The sequence below is a fragment of the Primulina eburnea genome, chromosome 18, assembly GCF_022965805.1.
Source record: "Primulina eburnea isolate SZY01 chromosome 18, ASM2296580v1, whole genome shotgun sequence".
NCBI lineage: Eukaryota > Viridiplantae > Streptophyta > Magnoliopsida > Lamiales > Gesneriaceae > Primulina > Primulina eburnea.
The window spans coordinates 6,017,068-6,044,204 of NC_133118.1; the positions used below are offsets into that span (position 1 = coordinate 6,017,068).

Consider the following 27,137-nt stretch of genomic DNA (forward strand, 5'->3'; position numbering starts at 1 on the left):
TGTGCCAGCTTGAGCATTGATTTGATAGCGATTCGTTTGATTCTGACATGTGCTCAGTGGATGGGCATATTACCTGATACCTCAACGACATACATGCATTGCATATTATATATCATTCTTTAGATACTTGTGGTATATATGATGGTTGTTCCATACGGAGATTTGCTCACCCCCAAGTGGGGCTGTTGTTGTCTTTGTGTGTGGACAATGGCAGGTACTCCAGGATATCAGGAGATAGGAGAGGGTGCTTCTGGAGGGAGTCACAGTTTGAGTTGAGGTTTATATTTTGTTCCCAGTATATATGTATATGTATCTATATACCGGGGCATGTCCCGAGGATATGAGTTGTTTGTATGTGATTGTTTTGATTATGTGTGGGCGTGTTTTATAATATGAAATTAAATACTATTTTTAGTATTCAAATTAAAGAAGAGATAATTTGGGCTCATCGTAAAGAAAATTTACGTTTTCCGCTTTAATTAATTAACCCTAATCAGATTGCATTGTAATAACGGTTAGGAGCTAAGGGCCCCACATAATGTCACACAATTATTTCCAAATATATATATGAAAAACCGATATAGAAAGAGCGCAATCGAAAATTCCTTAACATGGAGGAATCAGAAATTTGTTTTTCCACAACAGGATCACTAGATGTGAGGCTATGAAGTCCGATGAAGACCCCTGAATTGGAAAAGGCTTCGATAAACCTCTCACAGTACAATGCACAGAGATGCATTGCTAGCGATATCATCTAAATATGTGCTCCACAGGGTCATCATAAAATCGAAGATGAAGGCGATCAAACAGAAAATGTTATGCACTTAGGATGAAAGTTGAACAAGCATATTATCATCTTTTATTTTTCTTGTTTCACTTTTATAAGCACTTTCGATTGTAATCCCAACGTTCTGAAGGTCAACTAAATTGTTTTGTTCTCCGAGTAATCGCTTTATTTTGCTTTGCGAACTCTCCTTTACGATGCTTAACTAAAATGTCATATAAATGTTAAGTTATAAAATGTTATATATGCATCAGAGGCCAAAGTCCCACAAGAAAGTTAAAATGTGGACTTTTTAATGGTAACCAATAAAATTAAGTCTCAAGATATCTCACCACCCAAAAAGTGAGTCCAAGACTTCCCTTTGAGACAAAATCTTGGGAAACTGATCCACTCTCAAATACTACTCATTATGCATTACAGTATTATTCATGAATCAATAATAAGAAACAATCACGACAAGAAGTTATATCGACTAAAAGAAATGTAGCATGTCAATGCATAAGTCAGAATGACTATAAAAAAGAGAAACTGATAAAAGAATATTATTTCCTCAACAAAATAATTTACCGACTATGGAAAAGTCTAACAATATCACTACAAGAAAAAACCAAAACAACAACGCACATACGACAACAGTTTTTACTAAAACCGTTGTCTTTTGCTTAAAAAACGCACATACGACACCGGTTTTCACTAAAATCGTTGTTAAAAAGCATACGACATATGAACCGTTGTCTTTGAGCGTGTTTTTTTTGGACAATCGAAAACCATTGTCGATTGGCGTGTTTTTTGGACAAATAACAACGGTTTGGAGAAACTGTTGCCATATTTAGCAACGATTTTGCTGAAACCGTCGCTAAAATGAAACCGTCGCTAATTTAAAAATAGCTACGGTTTTACTTAAAGCCGTCGCTTAATTTAGCGACGGTTTTACGTAAAACCGTCACATGTTTTAAATTAGCGATGGTTTCAACCGTCACTAATTTTAGCGGCGGTTTCAGAAAAACCGTGTACATATAGCGACGGTTGTGAACAAAACCGTCGCATATTTAAAATATGCGATGGTTTTGCAATTACCGTCGCTATTAGCGACAATTTAACCAAAAAACGTCGCAAATTGTCTATAAATATCCGTACTTTCGGTCCATTTTCCTCCACACCACTTTACAACACTTAAAATTTCTCTCTCTTATACGATTTATCACTTGACAACACTTAAAAATTCTCTCTTACACGATTTTAGTTTCGATTTAGGGTAAATTTTTTCGCTTTAATTTTTGGTAAATTTTTAAGTGTTAGTTAAGTTCATGAATATTGTTAGCATAATCAAATTGTAAATTTTTTTTAGATTTGTTAAATTATTAAAAGTAATTTTTTTTTATTTTACTGAAAATATTAGCGACGGAAATCATGAAAAAACCGTCGCTTTTGCCATAAAGTCCTTCGCTAATTTTATTTGAGGTTAAAAAGTGCGCTAAAAAACAACGGTGTAGCAACAATTTCGAGCGAGACAACGGTTTTTCACTGTTGTTGTAACTTTAATTTGCTAACTTGTAGCTACAACAACAGTGAAAAACCGTTGTCTTTGAGCGATCTTTTTAACCACAGAAGCTTTAACAACATTTTTCAAGATATACGACAACGATTTTCACCGTTGTCGGATGTCTTTTTTCTTGTAGTGTATCCAAACTACCAATGTAATAAGCTACCCAGTCAATACCATCTACAAGGTCTAGAATACTGGACTTAGTCATCATAATTAATTTTCAGCGACGAAGCCAGCCTTCCTCTCAAGACTAATTTTTTCCAAGATATGTATTTTCCATCACCCCTGCTCACTAGTGTCATGAGCATGGGGCCTATGATGGGTTATAAATTCAATTTTATTATTTGGCCCACTTTATCTCATTTTCTTATATTTGAGCTCCCTAATTTTTAGAAAATACATGTGAACTGTTTACTATCCTGAGCATCAGAGTATCTACATCGGACAATCCCCGACACGTATATCGTTTGTTCATGATGTAGGTGTAGGAGTACAAGTCCAACATAATAAATAATTAAAGTTTTTATGGGCTTTGATTAAATTAATTAAACTAGTTGGACTAGCCCAATTAATAAATCAAGCTCATTAATGTTAATTATGTAATTAAGATATTATTTAATTATAAATAAACATAAAAGTTACGTGAGCCTCCACTCAAAAACAAGAAATCGACAACCCCTTTTGAAAAGTAATATTGTTGTGCCATCTCTCAATTTTCTCTCATAAGCACAATCTCTTTCACATTCTCTAGTGCAATTTGAAAGAGAAACATACTATCTAGTCGTGTACTTGATAGGAGGATTTCTTCGAAGAAAGTTCGTAGGAAATCAACAAGAGCTAATCCGTTTTTATACTGGATTAGTTGGAGTCAACTGATTTATTCACCAAAGGTATAATTTTCTAAACATCCTATGAATGTTTCTGTTAAAATCATACGAGCGCCCAAAGCAAAACATATTTTGATTGTCAAAATATTTAAAAAATTTTAAAACTTCCGCTGCGTTTGAGCGTCTAGAAAACCAGGTCCAACAGTGGTATCAGAGCCAGGTTTTCTGAATCGTATGATTTTAGTATCATAAAAATTATTTTTTCCATAAATTTTTTAAAAAAAAAAAATTATTTGGGGCTTCCCAGAACTGTTCCGGGCAGCGCACTGTGCGCGCAGTGCCGCGCGCGCAGTGCGGAGCGTCCGCACAGCGCGCGGTGGCTACGCGCGCGCCCGTTCCGCTGTGCGGAGAGTCTGCACAGCGCGCGACGGCTGCACGCATGGTGTGCCGCCGCGCTGCGCGCGATTCGCGCGCGCCACGTGCAGGAACCCTACTGCTGCCCGAAACGTTCGGGCAGCGGGGTGAGCGGCTGTCTGGGAGTGTCTCGGGAACCGTTCTGGATGATGGACTTGAATTGTTTGGGCCTAGGGAGCAATTTTCTGATTTTTCAAATTTTTGGATAAAATTGATATGTTTGAAAATTGGTTCAATTTTTTATTTTAGAAAATTGATTTTTTTAGAAAATAATAATTTTATTGTAAAATAAATAACTAGAATGTGATTTTAATTATTTATGGTAAAAATGAGTTTTACAAAAAATCCATTATTATTGAAGGATGATCGAGAGCCTTGACCAATGTGTTAGGTGTATGTTAGGATATTTTAATGTTTTATTCGTTTTTAATATTTGTGGGCCTGGTTTATGGCCCTTTCCCACCCATGAGATGTATCTCTTATGTGCCATGGCTATTTAAATGTAATTATTAGAAATAGTGGGAGATCAAGACTGGAAGATGGTGGGCCCGATGAACGAGATGAAGACATGTAAAATATTGGAAGCTCTTGTAATAGTTGCATTTGCATCCCTGCATTCACCTAGGTTTTGGACCTGGATCCATGTATGGCTCACATGGATCTAATAGTGTTGGCGATCGATCATCCTTATTAATAGATGAATGTCATATTATGATATATGTGATATATAGTAGTATGCATGTATGTATATTATTATATAATATAATTGCATGAATCCGGCAAACATACAAACTCGTGGCACGCGATTTTTAAATTAAAATGATGAGACAATTTTAAAATTAAAATCCCTCATTTTGAATATGATTCAAAATTTATATCAAATCGAAAAAGTAAAAATGAAAAGAGTTTAATTTTTCCTTGCCTTCCATCAACCGTTGTTGCATGTTGATCGCTACCCGCGGACAGTGTCTGGCTCATATTATTGGGGAGGCCTGAACGCCGGAAAGCTGTGACTTCCATCAGACATATGATGTGAATTGAGTGGAACTCCCATGACTTCGGCTCATATTACTGGGGGAACTCATGGCGACCGTCCACTACAATTTAATATTGATGGGTTGGTTTGACACGTGAAAATAAACGACGTCATATTATTGGGTCCTTATCAAACGTGAGGCAAAACACGCGGAGGTTGCATAGGGATGCAATTGGACTCTACCTTTTAGAAATTATAATTGGCTGATATTATTCGGGATTATAATTGGCTAATTGGACTCTACGTACCTACTAAGGAAATACGATTTCCCTTTCTCATCAGAGGGTGGTGAAAATGTCAAAATAATGGGAGGGTAATTTATAAAATGAAATCCATATTTTATATCTTAGAATTATTTTAAAATTATCAGTAAGCTTTATCTGTTTTCATTTTCAGTATATTTACGATGTCTACTCGTAACACGCTTTCAATCATTCTCGATCAAAACGAATTGACTGGCCCTAACTATCATGACTGGTTTTGAAACTTTAAGATTGTTCTGAACTCCGAAAAGATTGCTTATGTGCTTGATAAAAAGCCACTTAAGGATGCGGCTCCTAATATCAATGGGACTGAATTAGCTAAGCTTGAGAAACATTGGGATCATGATCTCCAAGCTAAGAGCTATATGTTGGCTTCTATGTCGAATGAACTTCAGAGGAGGTTCGAGGAGGCGGTGAATGCTGCTGACATTCACCTTCATCTGAAAGAATTGTATGTTGTACAAACTCGTTCAGAAAGACATGCGACTGTTAAAGAACTCATGACTACACGCTTGCGAGAGGGGACTTCGGTCCATGAGCATGGTGTTAGGATGATTGGGCTCATTGAGAAGTTGGTGGGACTCGACTTGGTTATTCCTAGTGAGCTCTCGACTGATATTCTCTTACTGTCTTTGCCTGCCTCGTTCGATTGATTTGTGGTCAATTTTAATATGAACAAGCTTGAGGCCACCCTTGAAGAGTTGGTCAATATGCTTACTAATTATGATGCCACAATTAAAAAGGAAAAGCCTGTTCTTCTAGTGGGTTCTTCGTATGGTACGAAAAAGGGAGCCCCAAATAAAGGCAAGAAGCGTTCTGCCCCTCGAAAGAAGAACAAGCCCAACAAAAAGCCATACAAGAAAGCAAATCCGGGGCCCACAAATCCTGACAAGTCAGAGCATGTCTGTTTCCACTGCAAAAATCCTGGACATTGGAGGCGCAATTGCGAGGAGTATCTTGCCCAGAAGCGTTCTGGCCATGGTAATATTGAAGTTAATGTTTCTATTAATTCCTCTTCTTGGGTATTGGATACCGGATGTGGTTCTCATCTATGCAATGATTTGCAGGTGATGGGAAGAAGCAGGAGGCTCAGAGATGGTGAGACCTTTCTAAGACTAGGAAATGGAGCAAGAGTTGCTGCCACTGCCATTGGAGACGTTACTTTAATTTTGGACAATATATTTAAGTTTTTTTTGAGTGATGTTTTATTTGTTCCTGAATTGGTTAAAAACATTATTTCTATTTCTATGCTTGATAGGGATGTTCATTCTTGTGTTTTTGCTAAAGGTGTTTGCAATTTAAACAAGAATGAATGTTTGATTGGAACTGGAGAATTAACAAAATATCTCTATAACTTAAAATTGAAAGATATTCCGTTAAACAATGTCCAAGCGCATACAAAAAGAACAACAAACAAAAGAAAAATAGAAGATCCAAATCTCGCACAAATATGGCACGCTAGACTAGGTCATATTTCTCAAAGAAGGATGCACAAGCTAGTGGGAGAAGGCATGTTTGATTTGTTAGACATAAATTCTCTAGCAACTTGTGAGTCCTGTCTAAAAAGAAAAATGACTAAAACTCCATTCAATAGAAACGTGGAACGTGCGCATGGTCTACTGGATTTGATCCACACGGACCTTTGTGGCCCTGCTAAGTGTTAGCACAAAATCTGGACATTCCTACTTCATTACCTTTATTGATGACCATTCGAGGTATGGGTACGTTTATTTCATAAAACACAAATCTGAAGCATTTGAAAAGTTCAAAAAATTCAGATCTGAAGTAGAAAATCAGCTAGAAAGAAGTATTAAGGCACTTCGATTTGATCGAGGTGGAGAATACTGAAGTGCTGAATTTTTGGGTTATCTAAAAGAGAATGAGATTCTCTCACAGTGGACTCCACCAGCAACACCACAATTGAATGGTGTTTCTGAACGTCGAAATCGAACCATGATGGACATGGTTCGATCTATGATGGGATTCACTGAATTGCCTATATCGTTTTGGGGCTTTGCGCTTGAAACAACGGCAATGTTGTTGAATAATGTCCATACAAAAGCAGTGGATAAAACACCATATGAGATATGGATGGGAAAAACTCCCAAATATTCTTACATGAGAATATGGGGATGTACTGCTTACGTGAAGCAGATAGTGGGAGACAAATTGGATAGTAGATCTACTTTGTGCTACTTTGTAGGATATCCAAAGAATTCTGTTGGATATTATTTCTATCATCCAAATGAAAAAAAAGTGTTTGTTTCAAGAAATGCCACCTTTTTGGAAAAAGAATTTCTATTGGATAGAAAAGGCAAGATGATAGAACTTGAAGAAATTCAAGATACTCCATCAACTATAGAATTTGAACCCAGTTCCCAAGAACCAGTAGTTGAAGTACAAGCTTCTAGGAGGTCTGATAGGATTATTAGACCACATGCAAGATATACGCTTCTTCATGAACAAGGCCGTGATGAGTCTTGTTTTGGATGTGATCCAATGAATTTCAAAGAAGCATTATCTGATAGTGATTCAACCAAATGGCTTGAAGCCATGCAGTCAGAAATGGACTCTATGTATTCAAACCAAGTCTGGACATTAGTGGATCCACCTGAGGGAATAATTCTCATAGGATGCAAATGGATCTACAAAAGAAAGCTTGGGGCGGATGGGAAGGTAGTGACCTTCAAAGCAAGACTGGTTGCAAAAGGATATACTCAAAGGCAAGGAGTTGACTATGAGGAAACTTTTTCACCAGTTGCTATGTTTAAGTCCATTAGAATACTACTAGCCATAGCAGCATGGTATGACTATGTGATATGACAAATGGATGTAAAGACTGCATTCGTCAATGGAGACATCAAAGAAGAAATTTATATATCTCAACCCGAGGGATACACATCAGTAGGAAGTGAGCATAAGGTATGCAAACTTCAGAGATCAATATATGGTCTCAAGCAGGCATCAAGGATTTGGAACATCAGATTTGATAGCACTATCAAAGAGTTTGGTTTTGCTAAGAATCCTGAGGAACCATGTGTGTACAAGAAAGTTAGTAGGAGTGCAGTGACATTCCTAGTACTTTATGTTGATGATATTCTGCTCATTGGGAATGATGTAGGATTACTGCAATCAACTAAAGTATGGTTAGCCAGTAAATTCTCCATGAAAGACATGGGTGAAGCATCATACGTATTGGGAATACTGTGGGGACCCGACGCTAATCAAGTTATTAATCATCATTGGGACTAATTAATCAATTATAAAACAGGGTCTAATTTTTTTTTAAAATGCGGAATGTAGTGAAATCAAGCTAATATACATATCAGTATATAATAAAGTACAAGTCCTGTACCGTCTACAAATCAGTACAAACTAAAGTTCAACAACTACTATCAAGTGTTTAACCCCTAGATACAATCCAAGTCCAGAGCCTCCACTCTAATCACGATCTCTCCTCATCTCCTGGACCCTGATCCTGTCCCACCTGTTGTCATGTACACATACAGACAAGACAACAGCCGGATAACTCCGGTGAGAATAAATCCCAGTATAAATCAACGAAACATGCAATCATATAAACAAATATAAAGCATGTAATCAGGTAACAGTAATATGTATCAAAATTTGAAACATAATTACAATTCTACAATTCAGACTAGACTCAATCCTAGTCTAGGGATCCCGGTTTCCAAATGTGGTATTCCTATATCGAATTCCCGTAATAGAAGGAACTCCGTTCCTATTACTCGATATAACCAAATATGGTGTTCCTATATCGAACTCCGTAATAGCAGAATTCCAATTCCTATTACTCGATATAACCAAACATCTGGTGTCCTGACCTATCCGTCATGGACTGTAGCTCTATCGCTAATATCCTTATCTTGAGACATCGTGCAATGTTCCCGTGGCGATTCCACCACTATCAGGAACTTCTGTCACAAGATAACTCATCTGATACCTGTTATCTATAATTCCAGAGAACAAGTACATCAGTCAAATCAATGCAAATATCAATGCAATAAAGTAAAGTATGTGATTTAGGGAAACTCAAGTCTAATCCGACTCAAGTCGATCTCCCAATACCACATTGACTTATACCTTTCTTTCGTCGGTTTCTGGCTCAGTCGAAGTTCTGAATTCACAGTCTGTCTGGTAATGACAATATCAATAATCTCATGTCAATATACCTTTCAAATCAATAACAATCTGATCAATCTGGATTTAATTCAAAATCAACGGCATAACGGTACAATTTCAGTATCCCCGTCAATACAATATCCTCATATCACAGTTACAATCCATAACCCATATCCAATACAATCCGTAATCCAATCACAATTCAAATCTGTCTGGTATAAATCAATATACACTAAAAATTCATAACTATTCTATAATCAGTCCGTTTCTCAATCTGACTTCGATTCTACGATGTCTAATATGTCAAGAACATCATATATGAGTTCCATTCAATTCTGACAATATCATAATTTCAAAACATGTCAAAACGTAGTAAAACTTACGTCCAGTTGTAGCCTACGTCGATAGAAACTCGGTACCGAAGTCGGATTCAAAATCGGATAGACGGAATTATCAAAATCACAAATTAAACACACGACGAGGCTTGAGGGATTTTCAGAGAATTGGTTGCTCCTCTCCTTCTGGATTCGTTGGGAAATTACCAAATATATTATATATATATATATATATATATATATATATATATATATATATATATATATATTATATATTATATATACTTGCATGCAAATCGTACGTGGCCTCCTCTCAAAATTCATCCAAATTCTTTCAAAATTACGAAAATGCCATCCAGTAATTACGAAAATGCCATCCAGCAATGTCATTCAATAATTACGAAAATGCCATCCAGAAATTACGAAAATGCCATCCAGCAATGTCATTCAATAATTACGAAAATACCCTTAAATTTAAATAAACTATTTTTCAACTTTATTACAAAAGTGCCATCAACACGATTTTATTTTCGGGGTCTCACAAAAATGATAACATCTAGGGCCTTACAATTCTCCCCCTCTAAGACATGATTTCGTCCTCGAAATCACAGGCAATCAATCATATCCATAAGGAGTATATACAAAAACTGTATAAAAATTTACATCAGCGAAACAATGCATGGAATTCTTGTCTCATGTCCGATTTAGTTTCCCAAGTGGCTTCTTCAATGCCATGACGAGTCCATTGAACTTTCACAAGAGGAATCGTCTTTGTTCTGAGCTGTTTTTCTTTACGATCGATAATCCGGATCGGTTTCTCGACATAACTCAATGTCTCATCCAGCTCGGTCTCGTCTGGCTGAATCACGTGAGAATCATCAGGGAGATATTTCCTCAGCATCGATACATGAAAGGCATCATGTATCCCAGATAATGAAGGCGGTAATGCAAGTCGATAGGCACGATCTCCTATCTTTTCTAGAATCTCATAAGGACCAACATATCTCGGAGACAATTTTCCTTTCTTGCCAAATCTGACAACACCTCTGAAAGGAGAAATCTGTAGGAATACTCGGTCTCCAGCCTCAAATACCAACGGTCGTCGTCTGAGGTTGGCATATTTGGCTTATCGGTCTTGAGCTGCCTTCATTTTCTTCTGAATTAATTTCACTTTCTCAGTCATATCTCTGATCATATCAGGTCCAGTCTCAGGAACTTCAGAGATATCATCCCAATACAATGGGGATCTGCATTTCTTTCCGTATAACGCTTCGAATGGAGCCATCTCAATACACATTTGATAACTGTTGTTGTACGAAAACTCACAAAGTGGCAATGCATCTTGCCATTTAGTGCTGAAATCAAGCACTACAGCTCTCAGCATATCTTCCAATGTCTGAATCGTTCGTTCTGACTGTCCATCGGTCTGACGATGATATGCGGTACTCAGATGTATCTTTGTACCTAGAGCTTGCTGCAAACTCTGCCAGAAGTGCGAAGTGAATCGAGGATCACGATCTGAAACAATCGACTTCGGCACTCCGTGCAATCTAACCACTTCTCGGACATAAACATCGGCCATCTGATCATATCTGTAAGTCATTTTGTATGGAATAAAACATGCAGATTTGGTCAATCGATCAATCACGACTCAAATCGCATCACAACCTCGGGAGGATCTCGGTAACTGTGTCACAAAGTCCATGGAAATGTGATCCCATTTCCATTCAGGAATGGACAAACTCTGCAACAATCCTCCTGGCTTTTTTTCTTTCAGCTTTCACCTGTTGGCAATTCAGACACTTGGCTACAATTTAGTCACGTCAGATTTCATTTGTTTCCACCAATACTGTGTCTTTAAATCGTTATACATTTTCCTGCCACCAGGATGAATGCTAAAACGACTGTTGTGCGCTTCTGACAGTATTCGCTGTCTCAATTCTGAAACATTCGGCACAACAAGACGATTATTCACATACAAAACACCATTTCTCACCTGATATTCCGATTGATGTCCAGCTTTGATCATAGCAATTGAATTCTGTACGTTTTGATCACTTTTCTGTGCCTCTTTGATTCTCAATATCAATTCTGGTTCAACTTGAATTGTATATAATCTCAGAAGCTGACAATCTGTTTCAAAAGCTAATCCAGACAAACAGCAGTCTTCTATCAAATTCGATACACCTATTGTCGATAAGGATAGTGCACATACCTTTCGACTCAGCGCATCTGCTCCTGCATTGGATTTCCCTGGATAATATTTAATCTCACAATCAAAGTCTTTCAATAAATCCAGCCATCTCCGCTGTCTCATATTCAGCTCTGATTGCGAAAACAGATATTTCAAGCTTTTATGATCAGAATATATATCAAACTTTTCACCATAAAGATAATGTCGCCATATCTTTAATGCAAAGACAATGGCTGCCAATTCAAGATCATGAATTGGGTAATGAGTTTCATGGGGTTTCAGCTGTCTCGAGGCATAAGCAATCACATGCCCCCACTGCATTAAAACACAACCCAATCCTCGGTGAGATGCATCACAATAAACAACAAAATCACCAGTACCTGAAGGAATCGTTAATACAGGCGCACTGGTCAATCTCCTTTTCAATTCCAGAAAACTGGATTCACAGTCTTCTGACCAAATAAACGGAGCATTCTTCTGAGTTAACTGCGTAATCGGTTTGGCAATACTCGAAAAATCTTTAATGAATCGACGATAATATCCTGCCAAACCCATAAAACTGCGAATCTCTGGCACAGATGTAGGTCTCAGGCCAACTAATCACGGCTTCAACCTTACTTGGATCAACTGATATACCATCTCCGGATATAATATGACCCAGAAATATCACCTGTTTCAACCAGAACTCGCATTTCGACAATTTAGCATACAATTTCTCTGCCCTCAAAATGCTCAACACAGTCCTCATATGATTAGCATGCTCAATCATATTCTTTTAATAAATCAATATATCATCAATGAATATGATAACAAAATCATCCAAATATTTCTGAAAGACGCGGTTCATCAATCCCATAAATACCGCCGGTGCATTCGTCAAACCAAAAGGCATGACAATAAACTCATAGTGTCCATACCTGGTTCTGAATGCTGTCTTAGAGATATCAGAGTCCCTGACTCTCAGTTGATGGTATCCAGATCTCAGATTGATCTTGAATACACAGATGAACCCTGCAACTGATCAAATAAATCATCAATACGAGGCAATGGATATTTATTCTTTACCGTCGCCTTATTCAGTTGCCGGTAGTCGATACAAAGTCTCATCGACCCATCTTTCTTTCTCACGAACAGTACTAGAGCACCCCAAGGAGACACACTCGGTCCTAATGTACCCCTTGGCCAGTAAATCCTCCAACTGTTCTTTCAGTTCTTTCAATTCGATCGGTGCCATCCTGTATGGAGCTCTCGAAATCGGAACTGTTCCTGGCATTAATTCAATGCTGAAGTCTATTTCTCGAATCGGAGGCAATCCAGGAATCTCATCTGGAAAGACATCAGCAAATTCACACACCACTGGTAAATCCGCCAATGATGGGCTCGATTTCAGTAAATCAACTGAATATACCAGGAATCCATCCGCTCCCTTCTGCAATAATCGAGTCATATTCATTGCAGATATCAAAGGAATTCTAGCACGAGAACCCTTACCATAAAATTTCCACTCCTCAGCCATCTCAGGTCTGAATCGAACTATCTTGTGGAAACAATCGACTGTAGCTCGGTACTTGGTCAACATATCGATACCGACAATACAATCAAAATCAGATAAACCAAGCACAATATAGTCTAACTCAATCGTATGCCCATCGTACTGCAGTATACACGATTTAACAGATTTCACTGATATCAATCTTGTCCCTAACGGAGACGTGACAGACACTACTGCAGACAATGACTCAATAGACAATGCATGACTCAATGCAAATCTCTCAGAAATAAAGGTATGAGATGCACCAGTATCAATCAGTACATATGCAGGATAACCAGAAATAAAACAGTTACCTGCAACTACATCGTCAGGTGCATCCTGTGCCTGCTCCTCGGTCACAGCAAAAACTCTGACCTGCTGTCTCGGAGGCTGGCTCACTGTCTGGCCCCCTTCTGGCCTCTGCTGTGACTGAGTAGGCGGTGCTGGCTGAAAAGTATGAACGGCAGATGGTCGTCGACCTGCCTGAGCCACTGATCCCGATGACTCAGCTGCCTGCGATCCCTGGGCACTCCTCTAGGGACACACTCGAGCAAAGTGTCCTTGCTGTCCACAAATACGACAGCTGCCAATCACTCCTCGGCACTGATCTGTGGAATGCCTCCCTCCACAAGTACCACAGTACGGTCCTGTATAGCTCTGGCCCTGACTAATCTGTCTAGAGCCACTCAAACTGGACGAACTAGTACCAGATTTCTTGAATTGCTTCCCTCTAGCCCTCCAGAAATCTCTCTTCCTGCTACTGCTGCCACCTTCAAATCGAGGAGGTGGTTGTTGCTGTCCCGATACTGGAAGCACAAACGAAGCCTCTCTCTGTCTCATCAGACCGGCTTCAGCTCCCTTGGCTCGGTTCAAGGCATCGGTGAAATTGTTTGGCCTCCCGGTATTCACCAAAGTAAATATTTCTGGATTCAGGCCATTTATAAACTGGTCCGCGACGGTTTCATCGTGTTCAGCTACGTGGGGAGCAAATCTCAACAGTGTAGAGAACTTAGCCACATAGTCCTCAATGTTTAACTGGCATTGTCTCAAGTTTGCGAACTCGGCTCCCTTGTCCTTCCTATAAGATACTGGAAAGAACCGTAGATAAAATTCAGACTTAAACACATTCCAGGTAATGGCCGTACCTCGTTGTTCCAATGCCCGTCTAGTCGTAATCCACCAGTGTTTAGCAACATCGTGCAGTTGGTGTCCTATCAGTTTCACTCTCTTTTCCTCCGTATATTCCAAAGATTCGAACATCGCTTCAATATCGTCCAACCAACTTTCACATTCCACGGAATTCTCCGTACCTTTCAAAGTCGGTGGATGAAATGACTGAAACCTTTTCAACAGTTTCTCCATCGGTGTAGGAGTCACATCCATGGGAGGATTCGATGTACTCTCCTGTTCTGGTATTCTTCTTGGAGGCATATCTGAAATCAAAAGGATTAGCAATCCCAACCCAAAGTTCTATTTCAGTCCTCCTCCAATCATCTTACTGCTGATCCAGAATCGGCTCTGATTTGTTCTCAATAATACATGTTTTCAAATCAATTCAGATAAACAAATAAACATGCATTATAAAGCAGTAAATCATGCTAGCAATCAAAAGCAGGAAAGAAAACACATTCTACCCCGCTCACTAGCTCCTATCTCAATCTCAAGCATCTATCGCTCTGATACCACCTGTTGTGGGGACCCGGACGCTAATCAAGTTCTTAATCATCATTGAGACTAATTAATCAATTATAAAACAGGGTCTAAATTTTTTTTTAAATGCGGAACGTAGTGAAATCAAGCTAATATACATATCAGTATATAATAAAGTACAAGTCCTGTACCGTCTACAAATCAGTACAAACTAAGGTTCAACAACTACTATCAAGTGTTTAACCTCTAGATACAATCCAAGTCCGGAGCCTTCACTCTAATCACGATCTCTCCTCATCTCCTGGACCCTGATCCTATCCCACCTGTTGTCATGTACACATACAGACAAGACAACAGCCGGATAACTCCGGTGAGAATAAATCCCAGTATAAATCAACGAAACATGCAATCATATAAACAAATATAAAGCATGTAATCAGGTAAAAGTAATATGTATCAAAATCTGAAACATAATTACAATTCTACAATTCAGACTAGACTCAATCCTAGTCTAGGGATCCCGGTTTCCAAATGTGGTATTCCTATATCGAATTCCGTAATAGAAGGAACTCCGTTCCTATTACTCGATATAACCAAATATGGTGTTCCTATATCGAACTCCGTAATAGCAGAATTCCAATTCCTATTACTCGATATAACCAAACATCTGGTGTCCTGACCTATCCGTCATGGACTGTAGCTCTATCGCTAATATCCTTATCTTGAGACATCGTGCAATGTTCCCGTGGCGATTCCACCACTATCAGGAACTTCTGTCACAAGATAACTCATCTGATACCTGTTATCTATAATTCCAGAGAACAAGTACATCAGTCAAATCAATGCAAATATCAATGCAATAAAGTAAAGTATGTGATTTAGGGAAACTCAAGTCTAATCCGACTCAAGTCGATCTCCCAATACCACATTGACTTATACCTTTCTTTCGTCGGTTTCTGGCTCAGTCGAAGTTCTGAATTCACAGTCTGTCTGGCAATGACAATATCAATAATCTCATGTCAATATACCTTTCAAATCAATAACAATCTGATCAATCTGGATTTAATTCAAAATCAACGGCATAACGGTACAATTTCAGTATCCCCGTCAATACAATATCCTCATATCACAGTTACAATCCATAACCCATATCCAATACAATCCGTAATCCAATCACAATTCAAATCTGTCTGGTATAAATCAATATACCCTAAAAATTCATAACTATTCTATAATCAGTCCGTTTCTCAATCTGACTTCGATTCTACGATGTCTAATATGTCAAGAACATCATATATGAGTTCCATTCAATTCTGACAATATCATAATTTCAAAACATGTCAAAACGTAGTAAAACTTACGTCCAGTTGTAGCCTACGTCGATAGAAACTCGGTACCGAAGTCGGATTCAAAATCGGATAGACGGAATTATCAAAATCACAAATTAAACACACGACAAGGCTTGAGGGATTTTCAGAGAATTGGTTGCTCCTCTCCTTTTGGATTCGTTGGGAAATAACCAAATATATATATATATATATATATATATATATATATATATATATATATATATATATATATATATATATATATATATATATATATATATATATATATATATATACTTGCATGTAGATCGTACGTGGCCTCCTCTCAAAATTCATCCAAATTCTTTCAAAATTACGAAAATGCCATCCAGTAATTACGAAAATGCCATCCAGCAATGTCATTCAATAATTACGAAAATGCCATCCAGAAATTACGAAAATGCCATCCAGCAATGTCATTCAATAATTACGAAAATACCCTTAAATTTAAATCAACTATTTTTCAACTTTATTACAAAAGTGCCATCAACACGATTTTATTTTCTGGGTCTCACAAAAATGATAACATTTTTGGCCTTACAAATACAAATCTATAGAGATAGATCAAAGAAGATGCTCGGATTCACCCAAGCCACCTATATCGATACCATTATAAAATGATTCTCTATGGAAGAGTCCAAGAGAAGATACTTACCAATATGTCATGGTATTACTCTATCTAAAGCTATGTGTCCCAAAACTGATGAAGAGATAGAGATGATGACAAGTATTCCATATGCGTCAGCTATTGGTAGTATCATGTATGGTATGATATCGACACGTCCTGATGTTGCCTACGCTTTGAGTGTTACAAGCAGATATCACGCGAACCCTGGTCCAATGCATTGGAAGGCCGTGAAAGATATTCTTAAGTACTTGAGAAGGACTAAGAACTTGTTCATGGTCTATGGGGGTGGAGAATTGAAATTGGAATACTACACGGATTCTAGCTTCCAATGTGACGTAGATGATTCGAAATCGACCTCTGATTTTGTATTCATGCTATATGGTGCGGCTGTCTCTTGGAAAGGTACCAAGCAAGACACCGTTGCGGATTCCACCACTGAAGCTGAATACATTGTTGCATCTGATATAGCCAAAGAGGTAGTTTGGATGAGGAATTTTTTCCAAGAGTTGGGCGTTATTCTTAATAGAGTTGATCAAGTCGCGTCGTACTGTGACAACACTGGTGTCCATTGCGCAAGCAAAGGAACCAAGGTCTCATCAGGGATCCAAACATGTACTGAGGAAGTTCCACATCATACGGGAGATTGTGGGAAGAGGAGACATATCAGTCGAAAGACTCCCCTCTGCAGATAATGTTACTGATCCACTTACATAGCCCTTGCCAAGACCATTGTTTCAGAAGTATCGCGAAGCAATGGGATTAAAGTTAAGGGTAGTTGGATCTAGGGCAAGTGGGATATTGTTAGAGTAGATGGCCATCAAGCCAAAGGTTGGCTAGGGAATTTATTGACTCAAGTGAAATAAACAATCTTTATTTTAATATAATTTAACTTTTAATGGTTTTACTTATCTGTATACCCATGCAATCAGCATAGATAAAGTCCATGATTATGCTTTAATATAAATGAATCGTAATTCGATGTTGAAACTCATTTGTAAACACTGCATATTCTAAATTCGTTCCTAGTCGATTCAGCTGCCTAAAACATGAATAAAGGTCGCTTGAGCTCGAGACAAGCATCTGTGATGTTGTGTACTGTGTTTCTTGGTAAGGGCATAGAGATGTCCAAAATGCAGATGGGTAGTCATATGATGATTATACCAAACAACCCTCCCTTAGACTTTCCAAGTGGTTATCATTCATCGAGATGATAAGTCTGTGGTTATGATTGTACACCATTAGTCCTTACGTACCCGGGACAACACTGAGGCTCGATATGCTAGGGCTGTGCTTTGACTCATTTACCGGCTCCAGGAGAGTCATCAGATGGCGAGGTTGGGTATAGTTACGACACATATAGGAGCCAGTGCATTGTAGTCAGGGATTCATCGCTCACCTGCGGGTGTGGATATCCTATGTGATCTGATGAAATAATAGTGCATAGAATCTCTGGCCAGAGTATGAGATGTACGTTGGAGAAGGAATTCTCCAATAGTACACGTGATGCCACTATTATAGTTATCACATAGTTATCGAATTAATATGCAACCCTCGATGAACCAATGGTTGCAGATTCGATCGGGATATATGAGATGAAGAGACCGTACTGTATGTTAATCATAATCGACTGGTTCTTGCAGGCACTATCAGTGATACATAGGGGATCATGGGGCGATGCTACTAGACGCTCTTACCATGATCTGATGGGTGCAATCAGAAATGAGTTCTGACATTCTTGATCAAGGTGTTGATGAAAAGAATGGGGCTAACTAGGGTAAGTCCGAATAAAGGATTCTGTCCTGAATCACAAAGAGTTGTGAACCCACTGCTAGCTGTATCCCTGAATCATTGAGGGTCACACAAGTACTGGATTGTTTGTTCCTATTGAGAGAATAAATTCAAGAAGTTGAATTTATATTATATAATAAATTCAAGGAGTTGAATTTATGATAATTAAATTTTGAGAGAATAAATTCAAGGAGTTGAATTTATAAAATTTGAGAATTTAATTTATTAAACTCAAATGTTGGGTTTATTGAATATTAAATTTTGGAGGTGATAAAAATTCAAGGAGTTCAATTTATAATTTAAATAATAAATTCAAGTGTTGAATTTATAATGTTTTTAATTTATTAAGCTCAAAAGTTGAGTTTATTAATTAATAAATTAAAAATGGTGGGTAGTATGTTTAATGGGCTTGTAGGAGTACAAGTCCAACATAATAAATAATTAAAGTTTTGATGGGCTTTGATTAAATTAATTAAACTACTTGGACTAGCCCAATTCATTAAATCAAGCCCATTAATGTTAATTATGTAATTAAGATATTATTTAATTATAAATAATACATGAAAAACACTAAACCTAGCCCACCACAACATAAAAGTTACGTGAGCCTCCACTCAAAAACAAGAAATCGGCACGCAGCTGTGCAGTGAGCACAAAGCGAACTATTCTTTCGCCTTTTACTAAAGAATACCGTGTGTTCACTCATATCTCTCTAGGGTTTCTTCGGGAGCCGTATGAGAGCACTTCCTACCTCCTGTAGGATTCATCGCTTGATTGCATCCTTTTGATCTAAGCGTTTTTTTCCGTTTTTTCTTGCAATGAACCCGGACGAAATCAGTCGTCTTGTTGACAAAATCAAACTCTCAAATCATGACGATCAAAAAGTTATTCTGTTGGAGGACGATTGGAAACTCGGGAGGGATCGCATGGCTAATTGTCTAGCGGCAAAGGTAATATCTGTCAAGAATGTGAATTGAGAGGCGTTTCGTTCTCAAATCCCACGTATCATGCAGTTGAAAGGTAAAGTTGTGATCGAATATGTGGGAAACAACACGTTCATTATGGATTTTGCATTGAAAGTTGACAGGAATAGGGCTCTTGGTGAAGGGCCATGGAATTTCTTTCAAGATCTGATTGTTTTTAAGGACATTCAAGAACTTGTGCACCCGCACTCCATAAAGTTTGATGAAATCTCGATATGGGCCCAATGCCATAACGTGCCCCTTGCGTTCCTAAACAAGAATACACTTGCGAAGATTGGCTCCCATATTGGAGTGGTCGAGGAGGTTGACGAGGGATTGAATGGCTCGTGTTTGGGACAATTTGCCAGGATACAGGTTCGAATAAACATTACAAAGCCGCTGAAAAAGTTTATTCGAGTTAGCACAGGTATGGATCATGAGGATAACATTGTTCTCATTAGTTATGAACGGCTGCCGGACTTCTGTTACCGGTGTGGAATCATCGGACACTCGTTTCGGACTTGTGAGGTGAGTCTGGGTGAGAATACTTCTATGGAATATGGAGCATGGATGCGTGCGCCTAGCACAATGAAAGGGCGAGCATCACCAAACAAACAAGCCAAGGCCTCGTTTGACACAACGCACAATGATAAGTATCATGCCAACAATCCAGAAGAGCAGGCAGAGGCAGAATCCCCTCGACCGATCACAGTGACACCATATCTGGGAGCAGACCATAATGTGCTTGTGAATCTGGATGAATTCAGCAATAAGTCAATTGAGTTGGCGCATGTTTCGACCGAGATGGTTCCTGCTATTCCGAATAAAGAGAAGGATAAACTTGATAGACACAGTCCTATGAAGTGGAAACGTAGAGCTAGCAACAAACCCAATATAAAAGATGGGGAGGCGCAAAGAACGTTGGTGGCTCGGGGTCAGAAACGGCCAATTCCAACTGATAATGATGTATTAGCTCATGATGCAGCCCGAGACAGTAAGAAACAGCTCCTGGAAAGCCCTAGTACCTTCGATACAATTATGGCAGCGGTTGCTTCGCAACCCCGCCAACATCAATGAGTTGCATCGTTTGGAATGTGCGGGGGCTTGGGAACCAACGGGCATTCCGTGAATTAAAACGGCTAATTGCCGAAAAGAATCCCGCTCTCTTATTTTTGTGTGAAACAAGGAAGAGAGATATTAACAAGGGTCTTTGGATGTCTACTTTGGGTTATAAAGGATGTTTTGTAGTGAATAGTCGGGGTCGGAGTGGTGGTCTGTGCTTGCTGTGGAAAGACCCACTGGATATAACCATTAAATCATTCTCGGTGGGACATATTGATTGCCTTGTGAGCCATGGAGACAAGCAATGGAGGTTTACGGGCTTTTATGGGCATCCTGACACAAGCTTACGCCACACATCTTGGGATTTGATCAGAAGATTAAATGGTATGCATGAACTCTGTGAGTATCCTTGGATCATTGGAGGAGATTTTAATGAAGTTTGTTTTGATAGTAAGAAGCTAGGGGGGAATAGACGTCCGGCTGCTCAGATGGAAGCTTTTAGTGGAGTTCTGGATGAGTGTAATCTACAAAGCCTACACAGTGAGGGTGATGTATTCACTTGGGTCAATCGCCGCCGTATGGGTGACTTGATATTTGAGAGACTTGATCGATTTGTTAGCACGTTTGTTTGGCGCATGCTATATCCCACCTCAAAGTGCACAGCTCTGGACTATTATCATTCTGATCACCACCCATTACTTATGGACCTTGGCAGTGGGGTTTTGACTCAGAAGGGTGCCAGATCTGGCCAACGTCCCTTCCGCTTTGAGCCTATGTGGACCAGGGATCGCGAGTGTGAAGCTGTAATATCCGAAGGATGGCAGCAAACGGGTGCAAATGTGGACCTTAACTTCAGAATTCGGTCCTGTATTAGTCGCTTACATCAGTGGGCTCATAATCGATTCAGGTTTATTCCAAGGCAAATCCAATGTAAACGTGAGCAGCTAGCTGCACTTAGAACTCACGAGCGATGGCAGCATAAGATAGACAATGTCAGGAGCCTTGAAGAAGAAATAGAAAAGCTAAGCTCCCAGGAAGAACTGTTCTGGCGACAGCGTAGTCGTGCTGATTGGCTAGCATCGGGGGACAAAAATACTAAATACTTCCACAGGACGGCTACTATACGTAAAGCACAGAATACCATCAATGGTCTAATATCCAGCTATGGCGAATATGTCCAGGATCCTGGAGGTATGGCTACTATCGTCTCTGATTATTTTGCTAGCTTATTTACTTCAACTGCTCCATGCCAAGATTTCATGAAACCTGTGCTTGACTGTATTGAACCAAAGATTTCTAGTGCTATGAACAATATTCTATGTGCACCGTTTTCCGCTCTAGAAATTAAAACAGCTCTGTTTGATATGAGCCCCGATAAAGCTCCTGGGCCAGATGGCCTGTCTGCTCTCTTTTACCAGAAGTATTGGCATATAATTGGGGTGGATGTTACTACGGCAGCTCTGAAAATATTAAACGAAGGTGAATCCTTGGCAAGTTGGAACAATACTGTAATCACTCTTATCCCAAAGGTCAGTAATCCAATGATGGTAAAGGAATTTCGGCCAATAAGCCTTTGCAATATATGTTATAAAATAGTCGCTCGAGCCCTTACCAATCGACTACGACCGATGATGAAGCATATTATTGATGATACTCAGAGTGCTTTTATTCCAGGACGCCTAATCACAGATAACGTCATTCTTGGTTTTGAAACTATTCACTGGATTCGAGCCCGAAAAAAGGTAAACATGGATATGCGGCCCTAAAATTGGACATGAGTAAAGCCTATGTTCGTGTGGAGTGGAGTTTTCTCGATGCAATAATGTCTAAATTGGGGTTCAGTAGAGTTTGGATCAGGAAGGTGATGAGGTGTGTAGCAAGTGTAAACTACTCTTTCTCGCTCAACCAGGAAGTGTCAGGCAGCCTGAAACCTAGCAGAGGCATTCGCCAGGGCGATCCTCTTTCGCCGTATCTTTTCACTTTATGTGCACAGGGGTTATCGGCCTTAATATCCACGCATGCAGCTAGGGGATCTATACATGGAGTCCGAATTGCTTCTACATGTCCAATCTTGACTCACTTATTCTTTGCGGATGATAGCTTAGTCTTCTTTCGTGCTACGGAAGCAGACTGTGCTGGAGTGAAGGAGTGCCTAAAAGCATACGAACTAGCGTCTGGACAGGTGATTAATTTTGAGAAGTCGGCTCTATCATTCACTCCGAACACTGAGCCTGCTCTAGTGGACAGAATTAAATGTTCTTTGTCGATCCCAGGTAGTACAAGGGCACGAGGTGTATCTGGGTCTGCCAACTTTTTCGCTTCGTAACAAAAAAGTGCAGTTCAGTTACCTTGTGGAGGGTGTATCACGAAGGGTTAAAGGCTGGGGTAGCAAATTCTTCTCTGCAGGCGGAAAAGAAATTCTTATTAAATCTGTATTACAAGCAGTGCCTACTTATGCTATGTCGTGCTTTCGGTTACCGAGATCGACCTGTGCAGCAATCGAGAAAGAGTGTGCCAATTTCCGGTGGGGTTCTGGGAAGGAGAACAGGCGTATACATTGGACCACCTGGGATTTCTTATGCAAACCTAAGTGCAAAGGTGGGATGGGCTTCAGGAAGTTTGAAATATTTAACAAAGCTCTTTTGGCAAAACAAGTGTAGCGCATTATTCAAAATCCAGAGTCATTAGTAGCGAAGGTCCTCAAAGCCAGATATTTTAAACACTCTGATATTATGAAAGCATCAATTGGGAGCAATCCATCGTACATCTGGCGATCTATCTGTTGGAGTAGAGAACTATTAGGCATGGGCCTATATTGGAGAATTGGGGATGGGTCTACTATTGATATCTTGCGGGAAAAATGGATACCCTCAATCAGCTCCACTCTTGAATCACATGGAATAAGTTTACCGGAAGGGTCATGTGTAAGTGCTTGGATTAATAAACACCAGTGGAATACAACTATCATAAGCAATACATGCCCAAGCTACATAGCAAATGGGATCCTCACAATTCCACTCTCACGACATGGCCAGGAAGACACGAGATACTTGAAATTTGAACCAAAAGGACACTATTCTGTGAAAAGCCGGTATAGAATCGGGATTGGCCTTCACAACCCTCCTGAACACCAATCGGATGCCTCGACTATGGAAAGCTGGTGGAGATTCATTTGGTCCTTGTCTATTCCCCCGAAGATTCGTGTTTTTTGGTGGAGAGTTTTTCATAACATCATCCCTGCCGAACAAAATCTGAGGAGGCATCATGTGCCAGGTCTCGGGGTGGTGCCCACTTTGCATGAATCAAGAGGATTCTACTAGCCATGCAATTATATCCTGCCCGATGGTGAGAGGTTTCTAGAAAAGGAACCCCGTTTGGACAAACTTGAAGCGGACTGGGTGCAGTGCTATCCAAGACATATGTTTCTGGGTGATGAATCACTTGAGTAAGGCTGACTGTGAGGAATTTATGTGTCAAGCATGGCTGATATGGAGTGTCAGGTGTAAGTTTTTACATGATCAGGAGAAACAAGAGCTACAACCGCCTCGTACTAATGCTTCAGTCTTGCTGGAAGACTATCGAGCGGCAGTTCGAGACCTCTCAATTAACCATCACCATTCAGCGACTACCTCGCAGGAGACATGGCAACCCCCGCTAGAAGGAACATTAAGAATTGACGTGGATGCGAGCTTCAATACAACAGCCAACGTTTGTGGGCTGGGTGGAGTGATCCGAGGCAATGATGGTACTATGGTGATCGCGTTTGGACTTGCTATTCCTAAACCAGACACAGTCTTCATGGGAGAATTGTTTGCGATAAGAGAAGGCTTACGTCTTGCCAAAGAGAAAGGATTCCATGATATTTGTATCTGCTCTGACTCACTTCTGGCCCTGCAAGCAGTCACATCACCAACAAGTGATTTGAGTTACGTCGGGTCTTGTGCTCAAGAGATACGATGTTCGTGTCTTGATTTTACTAATGCTACACTATTGCATGTTAGGAGATCAACCAATGAGGTGGCTCATTTTTTATCTAAATTTGCAATTTCTTCCCCTGCACCATTCGAATGGGTGCCTGGGAATTCTCCCCTATGGGTGGACCAACTTGTAATGCGGGATCATTATCAATAAAGATTACAAGTTTTTTTGTCAAAAAAAAACAAGAAATCGGCCAACCGCTTTTGAAAAGTAATATTGTTGTGCCATCTCTCAATTTTCTCTCCTACGTAAAATCTCTTTCACATTCTCTAGTGCAATTTGAAAGAGGAACATACTATCTAGTCGTGGACTTGATAGGAGGATTTCATCGAAGAAAGTTCGTAGGGAATCAACAAGAGTTAATCCGTTTTTATACCGGATTAGTTTGAATCCAGTGATTTATTCACCAAAGGTATAATTTTCTAAACATCCTATGAATGTTTTTGTTAAATCATACGAGTGCCTAAAGCAAAATTATTTTTTTTTTCAAAATAAAATAAAAATTTTAAAACTTCCGCTGTGTTTGGGCGTGTAGAAAACCAGATCCAACAGTAGGTGATGGCCCACAAAGTTTTTTGTTACTTGTTTATGGTGACAAAGATTCGTCTACGCCAATCGTATACAATTACGTTGACCCGTCTACGAGTCAATTGTCTACAACTACCTAGATCCGTTTACGACCTAATTGGAGTACAAGTCTACGATTATTTGGACCGGTTTTCGATCTAGCCAGATCTTTCTACGATTTACGTAAATAGTCCGAACAAATAGGGGGTGTTCAAACTTAGGATAAAACCGAAAAAACCGAAAATCCAAACCGAACAAATCGAACACCGAACCGAACCGAAAGCCGAATTTTGTAATTTGGATATAAATGTTAAAACAGAAGTTTATTTGGTTCGGTTTTGGATTATATATGTCAAAACCGAAAAAACCGAAATTTCATTAAATTAATAATTTTTTTATATTTTTATTTATATTATATATTTTGATATGATATTTAGTGAATGAAAAACTATTTTGAACAATTTTTAATTGATTGTTGTTTGTTTAATTAATTTAGACCTTATATTTAAATATTTTACTAAGAAAACATATAGAAAGTTAACATATTATATTTTACAATATATTTATATTATTAATTTAAATAATTATACCAAAACCGAAATAATCGAACCGTTTTGGTAGAAAACGAACCGAACCGAACCGAAGAAAAATAGTTCGGATTAGGACTATATATTTCTAAAACCGAAAACCGAAATAAAAAACTGAAAACCAAACCGAACCGACCGATGAACACCCCTACGAACAAGTAATATTTTTTGGCTTCATTGGATATATTAATTAAAAAAACAAAACGTTGTCCCACCTTTAATTTTTTTATTACAATTTAAGTATTAATAATAATAACAAATATAATATAAATAATTAATAATAATAATAAGATAGGAATTTTGTCTTTCAGTAATGAAATTGTATAGTTATAAAATGAATGAGCAATTTTAATAATATCATATTTATTTTTTAAATAATAATAATAATAGTAGCAACACATTTCAATTAATTTTCCTAGCAATACAATAATATATTTATCTGAAATTTCCAAAAAAAAAAATGAAACCTAAAGAAAATCAAATACTAGAAATAGAAAGTCGACCAATGGATATCCTTAATTTGTGAACCGCACACCATCTGTCGGGTCACACGTGTATGACACCTTCTTCACCAGTACGTCACACACACACACACATATATATAGAATATATGTAAAATAAAAATAATAATTAAAAAAAACCCTTTACCATATATCTAATTTTCATAAATTATTTAGTTCTGGATCCTATTTTTGTGATTCTTCATAAGCCCACGAAATTATTCTCTGTTTTTCGTCTGATATTTGGTGGTTCAGCTACCATTTGACTTTTTGTCTGTCTTGTTTTGGTGATTCTTGGTATGTTCTTCCTTGATTATGCCTTTCAGCTTTGAATTTTCTACCTGTTTTTTGATTTTCTTCTATCTTTTTGCATGTTTGTTAGCTGAATGATTGGATGTATTAATCCGTCGATATGAGATTTTGTGTGACTCTTCATGCAAATAAGATCAAGATTCTTGAAGAACAGGTTAAATTATAGGAATTTGCTGCTGAATCAGTCGAATTTAATTCTATTCTATGGCGGGCATCTGGAAATTTGGTGTTTTGGACGGATTTAGTTTTTTGCTTTTTGTTTTGTTTTTGGTTATTTTGGTCAAAACAATTTTGATAAACGGGGTGTACAAAAGGAATCTGGTTATTTGGTGCGAGGCACGATTGGCTAAAGTCATTTGTGGCTCTCTATCTTGCACAAAACATGGTGGTTGGATTGCCATAAAGTTTAAAAGATTTGAATTGGATGGTCACTATTTTTATGTTTTTGTTACAAGTTCAGTCGTTGCATATTGTAGATTTTAGAGCGACTTTATATTGTTTCGGTTTTAAAATATTCGCAGTTAGGTAGTGCATATTTCGAAGGAATAGGAATTGAATATCTTTGCTTCATCCTTCAATCCCTGTTTTGTTATGCCCATCCCTTCGAATTTCGCACCAGCTAACACCGAGGTCATCCTCCCCTGTTCGGCGGTTATTTCTTGG

The 27,137-nt window shown here is 38.7% G+C and overlaps 2 protein-coding genes and 1 non-coding gene across 3 annotated transcripts; all 3 read left to right on the forward strand.

Annotated features, from left to right (window-relative positions):
- Positions 1 to 5,541: 5,541 nt before the first annotated feature.
- On the forward strand, positions 5,542 to 5,972 carry LOC140819068 (uncharacterized). The gene is made up of 2 exons (XM_073179080.1): positions 5,542 to 5,839; positions 5,938 to 5,972. Exons 1-2 carry the CDS (start codon positions 5,542 to 5,544, stop codon positions 5,970 to 5,972), a joined length of 333 nt encoding a protein of 110 aa, XP_073035181.1.
- A 13,175-nt stretch (positions 5,973 to 19,147) lies between these two features.
- LOC140820386 (U5 spliceosomal RNA) lies at positions 19,148 to 19,217 on the forward strand. Its single transcript, XR_012115461.1, has one exon. It is a non-coding gene; the product is annotated as a U5 spliceosomal RNA (small nuclear RNA).
- Positions 19,218 to 23,962: 4,745 nt separating this feature from the next.
- On the forward strand, positions 23,963 to 24,661 carry LOC140819069 (uncharacterized). Its single transcript, XM_073179081.1, has one exon. It carries the CDS (start codon positions 23,963 to 23,965, stop codon positions 24,659 to 24,661), a length of 699 nt encoding a protein of 232 aa, XP_073035182.1.
- The last annotated feature ends 2,476 nt before the right edge of the window (positions 24,662 to 27,137 follow it).